This window comes from Opisthorchis viverrini (assembly GCF_000715545.1).
Source record: "Opisthorchis viverrini unplaced genomic scaffold opera_v5_587, whole genome shotgun sequence".
Lineage (NCBI taxonomy): Eukaryota > Metazoa > Platyhelminthes > Trematoda > Opisthorchiida > Opisthorchiidae > Opisthorchis > Opisthorchis viverrini.
Window position 1 is genome coordinate 64,463 of NW_008752245.1, and position 8,635 is coordinate 73,097.

The window sequence follows — 8,635 nt, forward strand, 5'->3', positions numbered from 1 at the left end:
AGGACAGTGGTAGTCGAAATTCAGACTGGAATTCTTTTAAACACCGATTTCCCATTATCCGTTGGATTAGAACATCCACTTCTATTGTAGGACGTCAATGGCCCGAATAATTTTGCAAACTTTATGCTAATTAAGCTGCATCAGACGAAGTAAAAATCGCCTGTGAAAGTGACAGTTGGATGATCCGAGAAGGAACTGATAGCCATTTTAGGGCAGATATACGACAACTTTGTCTGACTAGGTAAATAACGTTAGCAGAACTAAGGCATAGACTGATGGGTCACTCTGTTTCATGTGTTTGATATCAGCCCACTTGCAATTAAATAGAAAGGACCCAACGTTAAACATGTAACATTTAAACTGGTCACTGAAACAAAGTATTTCGAAAATCATCGTCCAGAACGGTTGTGTGGCTTCAATGTCACCTCCGTTGATCGTCTTGAGCGGGTCAGAAACACAGACTCAGTTAGTTTGTCTAGCTACCAGCGAGGAATTCATGACCGTATGACTGCAGCTCACTTTACACTCAAATGACCTTGCTCCAGAAGCTCAACTTGAAATGATGATGACATTTTGATTCCTCTTTAAGTGATCCACTTTTGTCTTCGAACATGCGTTTGGTTCGTTAAACTTTGGTTGACACGCGCGCATTTTGATTTCGCTTATTTCAATGTGATATGGGATCACTCTGAAAAGTCCACCAAAGATGCCGATAATGTGCTGTTTCAAACAAATGAACCAGTTTGAGGACGAATGCCACTCAGTTTTGGTTATCGGGAATAGGATTTTTCCAACTAGACCTAGCTAGGAGTAGTCAAAATAGCTTCTTCGAACAACCTCATCTCAAAATCCAAGCCACACCAGCCTTTTTGGGTACTCGAAGGTTTGATTCGGTTGGGGTGTGCGAATGATGAAAGGTAATGGTGAGATATACCTGAGAAAGGTTGCTAAGGGTCGAAATTAGGCGTGGAACTGTTTGTAATGTGGCTAACAACATGTGTGTTGTGTTGTATGAGCTTAGAAGTGACTTTGGGAGGATGGTGTGACTCACATTGCGGATCCGATGGCCAAAAATGGCGCAAAACCATGTAGTTTCTGACGACATCTGAGTTTGAGGTATATTCAGCTTTGCCCCCTATGCACAAAAGCTAATTGTGGATTGCCGAATGCCGTAGTTTACGACAACAAAACGTTTCCGTACCCAAGTGGAGGATGTCATTCGGTCATAGAGCGTCGAAGAGATTTGACTTGGTTCACTTAAACTAGCGAATTCCAATGAGATTGGCCCCCGCACTTCTCGATCCAAAGCTTTACTGTATGCCAAAAAAGAATCCCGATACAACGTTGAATAACCGCTGTGTCCACGTGACTAACCCCTTCCTAGGGACAAGAAAACTTTCATTTTGTGGAGTTTGACACTGATATGTCAACGGGAATATGCATGCCTAACGGTTTCCGGTTCCTGCCTGCGGTCTGTGGATTATTTGTTGGGCTCCACCAATGCTTTTGACTCTAATAAAAGATAAACACCATCGGCCACCCTGGAAAAATATGGCTTTCATGAGATCTTTGCCTATATCCGCTAGGTTTTTTTTAACTAAGGCCGAAGTCGTTTGTGGGACCACGTACCCACACCAACCGAGTTCTCGATTGATATGAAAGTAAAATGGTTGCATCTTAGCTAGCGATTATCCATTTTTCTCTCCGGTTGCAATTGACATCCCTTTCTTTCACAGGAAATCAAATTAACTTTAGACAAACTGATGTTTATTTGCACGCTATTCATCGACGTCTTGTGATTGAGCCACTTCCGGCCAATAAACTCACTCCAGATGTCAGCCTCGTGATTTAGCTATCATTTGGGAATATATTGCCTACAATATAAGCAAATAATAAGCGAAATAAACTGGAGAAATGAAAGAGAAAACAGGACATTCTCAACGTAAAATAGACATCCTTGACTTTGTGATTTCAGACGCGGACCGCTTCAGATCCAGTTTAGAAGCTAAGTAGTTTCACATTCCATAAGGTGGAATGCTGGTCGTGAGAAAACAAAATATTTGAACATGACATGTAAACGTTTAATTGTATGAAAAAAACGTCTCGGAGGGAAGTACTTTCGGATATTCTGTTTGGTTGACAGGAAGTACTTTCGGATATTCTGTTTGGTTTCCACAGATCACGAATGATATCATAGCACGGAGAGTATTAAGCTACCTCTGTTAAAAAATAAACATACACAGTCGAGTTTTTGCGATCAAATTTACATCAGTTTTGATTTTTAACGCAACCATGTTCCTTCCTTTTTAAGAAATATTACGCCGGCCATTTCAATCATTCTTTAATGTAGTCTGACTAAAATTGTAAAACCACAACATCAAAGGAAATCTTCACTCCATAACATCCACCTAAGAACGACCAATACGTACTTAAAAATCAGTCAGAAACGTTTACCCTATATCTGAGTTTGTCCCATTTAATTTTGTGCTCGTGAGGGAAACGTTTTTTTAAAAGGAAGAGGACACTTATCACTGTTTCCTTTTCTAGACAACGGCCGCATTCAGAACACACGAGAAGCTCCGTTACATGAATGTCACTTGTTCCATGGACAAGGCACACACTGATAGCAGTGGAGAAGTCTTCGCAAATCTTCACATGCGCCTGCCGCTAGATGAGCTGAAATCATACGATGTGAAGTACGAGGGAACGGCTTTGACAGAAACGATAAGTTCTCTGGTGGTGGCTTACAAACCGAAAAAGCAGTTTCGAATCGGGGCGAATGCAAGGGCTTTCGGTAAGTAAGACTTAACCGTCCACACTAAACCGTCGGGCTACAAATTTTACTCCTTCCACGGGTACAATAAAAATTACTGTTGTAAATTTATTAGTGGAAACCGAAACCTACGTCATTGTCATCCCGAGACACTTGGGTTTTGCAGATGGTTTTCATCAAGCCTGAGTTTTCGCATGAAATTTTCCGTTCTACGCCACTGAATACAATATTCCGGCGCATATCTCGTGTTGGTACCATGATTTCTGCTCTGTTGTCTTGGTCTACATCCTTCTGTTTAGTCTGATAATTATGCCGTCTACTAACAGATGAAATCCAAGTAACCAAGGTGACATGGCGACGCACGTTGGTAGCGTTTGCGTCTGTTAGTAACGTTCCGTCACCAGTATACATCCAACGTCCGCCTAGCCTAATGGTCGAGGGTCGCTTTATTGAGTTCATCTTTTTGTTACCAGAGGAACGGAGAATGGTTTTGCTTTAAAATGAATATATAGTAAAGTTCAAGATGATTTTTCGATCTAACTGGCACACAACTTTTGGTGTTTCCTTGATAGTTTGGTAGATTACAGGTTTTTTGAGGGATGAAGAGGATTGAGTCGACAATCAATCGTGGACTGGATTGTTTAACAAAATCAACCGATAGCCACCGATAGCCAGAAGACATTTCAATTTCGGATACCCAGTGGAGTGGCGCAATTCTTTTGGAAAATAACGCGTGAACCTGCTGGGTTCTCGTGTTTGTGACGGTCAGTTGCAACGGCGGATACAAAAATAGCTACAAATGAGGGTACAGTAGTAAAGTGCAGTATTTTGTTTACACCCACCTGACTCCAGGCTTACTGAGAAAACTAAAATTAACCAAGCGAGGCTCGCTGTGCCTTATCTATTGGAATATTTTGCAGAGGATAAAGATTGGTTTTAGTTTGAGAACAGTCAGTGATTACGTGCCTACTATGTTGCTTAAATTTGCTGCCCTTTAATTTCACAGTATTCAAGATTGGTGCAGCGAACAACAACGGCATTTGCAAGTGGCTGACAGTATTCCTGGCCTTCATACTAGTAAACAATTTGTTGTCGCTGGTATTCTGAAAGGAAACACGCAGGCAAGTTAACAAAATGACCCATTTGTCGCTCGACCTAGTATGTTTCATTCATTGAACTCAAAGCCGCACAATGATATCAATTTATAACACACCATGTTTAGCTAAAACAATGGGCCGATCGCTCGTTCGCTTTTTTAGCGAAATAATTAGGAGAACATTCAAATGGAACTCCATTTAGTTAAGAAAATATTACCTGTAAGTAAAGGTATGCATCTGTATTTGGTATCCCAGTTAGCAAAAGGTAGACCATTCGGAAATTATTCGCAATTTCTGGTAGCCTAAGACAATGCTTATCGTTCAGTAAGGTAGTTTGAATTCGGACCTCTTACCTTTACCAAAGGTGTGAAATTCGCTGCGGGAGAAGTGGGTCTCCTTACAGAGCCCGGCGATCGGGCGGTAGACGGCTGATGATGAGACGTTTGTGATTGAGCCACCAAAGTTTGCACAACTGCACCACCTATATTGGCTAATGTTAGTTAACTACATACTACTTCATTGTGTCAGGAAAATGTGTTGGAATTTTTGAGCTGATTTTCTCAGCCCTGTAAACCTCAGTTCGTTGAGACGTTCATCCTCGTAAAATGATTAGCTATAGGGGTCGTAATGTATTCTCATATCACAACATTTGACGTGAAGGATTCTCCCAGGCCTCAACTTTCTCAGGATTATATATACGGATGCTTTCATTTCAGGGGAAACAAAACCACGTTTCTGGTTATGAAACAATGCGCAGCTTCCCTTCAGCGACCAGAATATTATTCACGGTGACTGGTAATATACTGTTTTGGTTTGTTGCATCTTAAAGTGACATTATTGCATTTTTAAAAGATTTGCTGTGTGAAAGCTAACAGTGCAGCTTTGTTGACTGCTTCAATATTAGTTCATTTGTTGCCACCTCAATCTTTTACAAAAGTTGCCTCGCTGCGCGACAGTACAATCTGTAAACAATGCGGTCTATTTTATATCCACCACTTTCTTTTTTATCTTATCTCTGAGAGGGCCGGAGCTTCTTCGACAAAACCGTTAACAACAACCAGATTAAACGTTCGTATAATCTGTTAGTTACCTAGGGTTCCTGAGATCCCATCACACTTGATTTGTGCATGAATATCAAATCGGACGATTTGGAAGCACCAACTTCTTGCAAATCAAGTCGCTGTTAACGGGTAGACCTAACTTGAGAATCTGATATGATTTAGAGAGGAGCTAGTGTCTATCCAGGTACCACGCACAATAGAACCATCGTTGTGCACCCTCAACAAATGCCTCTTCGCTGCTGGGAACATCTTTGTTTTTTCAGTCTGAGAAAGGAGGAAGAATGGGGCTATATCACAGTCAGACTATTAACTGATTCTCAGGCAATAAAAACGCGGTGTTTCATGAGTACGAGTGAAAACTGGAACAAGGTCCATCTGATACTTTTGTAAGTTTGCATCAAGTTCACCCACACAGAATGTTCACAAGGAAGGCGCAAGTTTTAATCACAGAAACTACTCACATGATGTAGTCAGATTTGTCCTTATCGGAACTGCAATTACACGAAATGTGTGGGTTTACTGAATGACTCAAAATGAAGGAGAATGATTAGTTTTCCATGGAACCTTCAAGAACTTGCACAGCTTTCTAGATCTCGGACCGTGTACAGTAAGTCAGCTATTGAAGAATTGTTTCCTAGTGCAGATTCTTCATTCAGAGAAGCTGAAAACTCCAATTTACTTGTTTTTTACTCAAAAGACGACTTAAGATTTTGAGCACTGCTTGTGGGAGGAGCCTGCCTAACACACTGCTAATGTTTTAGGTCATGCAAAATTCCGTCTGATCATTCTAACTTGGTTCTCCCCTGGCTAGGTTAAGTCATGTATAACACAGTTGTCTCCCCTAATGCTGCACTTTCTGTTGTATATCATCCGAAATGTGACGATTATTTATCCATTTCCTTTTTTATGTACGGTATTCTGACAATTTGTCTTCACCACTGGTTTTGTTTTGTCTACATAAGGATAAATGTTTTGAAGTATAAATGAGCTAGCTGATACATTATTCGAGCCGGGTCTTCATAAATTACTAATGCTAAAAATACCCTTTAATACCTATTCTAAATCAGTGCACATGCACCTGCCTGTACACATGTAGAATATTAGATCTAGGGGTCGAAGGTGGAATGTAATAAGTGCGGTGGTTGCCAAATAAAACAACAGATAGCTTTTGTGCGTCCCATTCAGTTGGATAATATCACAAAGAAGAGATTCAGTTGAGTCTTCCATGAACGAAAATATAGTTTTCCAGCGCCTGGATTTAGTCCACTGGCTAGGGCTTGTCGACCAAATGCATTGTGGAGCTGACTTGAGCCCGGACGCAACCCTTACCTCGGGAAACCGAGCATAAGCAAAACCATTCGCGGGATTACCGTTCGTAGCAGAATCAGAAGTGTTGAAATATATTAAGAAAATGTTATTTGCTAACCCGAATGTGGTGGTTTTGTGTAACTCGTCCGGGGGCATCACAATCGAAATATTTAATTGAATCTTACGCTGTAGTTCCTCATTTGCGACCAGTTCGGTGAATAACTTGAACGTATGGTTGTATGGAGCTTGTAAGCCGTTACCGAGTTGGGGGAGCCATGTGACTGTTGTGATTACGCTAAAAGATTATCTTGGAACTATTTCTTTCAAGCTTTGCAAAATTTTCCACAAGTAGAGAAAGGGGGAATCTTTAAGATATGATGCTCAGCCAGCAAAATACAACGAAAGACCAGAACTTATACGGAAATCCCACATTAGTGTAGTTGTCATTCACCATGCAATAAACCCACGCAGCTCGCACGCATATTCCGCGGTACTGTCTGCGCCTGATAATCTACATGTGTTTGTTCTCTGTACTACTTGTTAGGTGCGTCTACATTTGTTCGCAAATGTTCACGTATACTCTCCATATTTCTTTGACGTTTGTCACAGATCTCTTATGTCTTTCTCCCCTCTATGAAACATTTGGTTTGAAACGGAGGCCAACGCAACTGTCCACAGTAGCTCACCGACTCACTCCACCATTTTATCTCTGGTACTCTTTATGTTAAAAACTGGGCTGTTTTAGAGTTGGATTAGCTTTTTCCGAGTTCTCATCCGCCAGTTATCACAATCCTTTTTTCTGTCATTGCCCAATATCCAAAGTGGGAATTTTTCTACCATTTTTTCTAAATTTGGGTTTACCTAAAGCCGAACAGCAGCAAAGTAGGCTGCTTTACTAAAACCGCGTTGGATGAATTTGTGCCACAAATGAACTTCTCTGGAAGGACTAAGGTACGAAGGATCCGTGCAATGGGCTTGCTTGCGTTTGAGCACCAATCAGTAATATGACATAACAAACCAGACCGGGATTTCCTCCCGGATGCCTTGCTATATCAACACACGTTTCCAGTTGTAAGGAAAAGCGCAACGGCCTTATTAACAGGTTGCTGGCTTCACTTCCACAGTTAATAAACACCAGCTCGTAGATGCGCATAAAATGCTATTTATCGGGTAATAAAACAGCCATCCACATTATGCTCTTTTAAACCGTGAAGTTTAAAGAGAACGTTTGTAGCTCAGGCGCCATAGAAAGTCATCGGTCCGTTCGCTGGTTTGGGCAATTTGACTGAAACCGTTTCGTCAGCAATCGAGTTGACATGCTGCCATCTGGGATTGGCATTCAATTGTGAGTGGTTGTCCAGTCGAGATAACAAAACAACCGGAACTGTGACTTTTTTCTCCGTCAACGTTAGCCCTGATGCGCACAAATTCATGTCCACCAAGTTTGTTTTGGTTATGCCGTCATCCTCTTCGGAAGTGCTTGTTAAAGCAGCGGGACAGTCAATGATTATCTCATGTGTAAACGATCGGACGATCCTTCAACTATATCTCTTCTCGAGAAAACATTGAGTGAGACGACTGGATAATATGCTATCAGTGACTCTCTTAAAGTGTTTGGCAATAAGCCAAGGCTAAAGCTCTGGGTCTCTTGAGAATGATAGGAAGCGCGCATCTCACGAAGCGACAAAGGGAATTCAACACATGAATTACCCTTCAGAATTCGAGAAGTATGTTTTTCGGACACGAGATCCACAAGATACGCAAAATTGGTGATTCATAACAAGGCCGAAACAGCTCTACAGCCATTCTCTGCTCTTCAACACGGGTTGAATTAAACCAAACAAAGAGTCCTCGTTTAAAATATCTGAATCACTCGAGATCATCAAAATCTTCCGTGTGCTTTCTGTGCACCTGGAAATCCTTACATAGGAGCAGTGTGAAGACTTCACTTCAAAAACAGAGTATGCCAAATAACCCGTAAATATCCTTGGAAGAAAATAAAACTTTGACGTCTCAAAATGCTTTAGGCTTCTAAGAGTTGCTCACCGGTTTTCCTGTGTGGTAAATAACTCGCTGTTCTTCCTGTTACATAGTTCTCAGAAAGAATTAGGGTCAGCCTGACAGCAGTTTTGTAGTTTAGGTAGAGCAGATATATAACACGACAAAACTGGAGCACAGATACAGTCAGGGTTACTAGTCAACTTTACGATGTATCATACATCATGTATGATGAAATCTTTGTATAGATTTTCCGCAGCACAACAAAAACCTTGTGATAAAATGCAAGTATTTTTAGCGCCATCATTTGCCTACAGGGTTCACCTTGGAACTATGTCCTCCTTACTGGCTGGCTGATAACAGTTAATTTTTCAAGCACACATGCTTGGATTTTAGGA

At 41.2% G+C, this 8,635-nt stretch overlaps 1 protein-coding gene across 1 annotated transcript; it reads left to right on the forward strand.

The window, feature by feature from the left end:
* Nucleotides 1–2,547: 2,547 nt before the first annotated feature.
* Nucleotides 2,548–3,880, forward strand: T265_11787 (hypothetical protein; the record flags this gene model as incomplete). The annotated part of the gene is made up of 2 exons (XM_009178547.1): nt 2,548–2,794; nt 3,780–3,880. 2 exons carry the CDS (start codon nt 2,587–2,589, stop codon nt 3,878–3,880), a joined length of 309 nt encoding a protein of 102 aa, XP_009176811.1.
* Between the last annotated feature and the right edge of the window lie 4,755 nt (nt 3,881–8,635).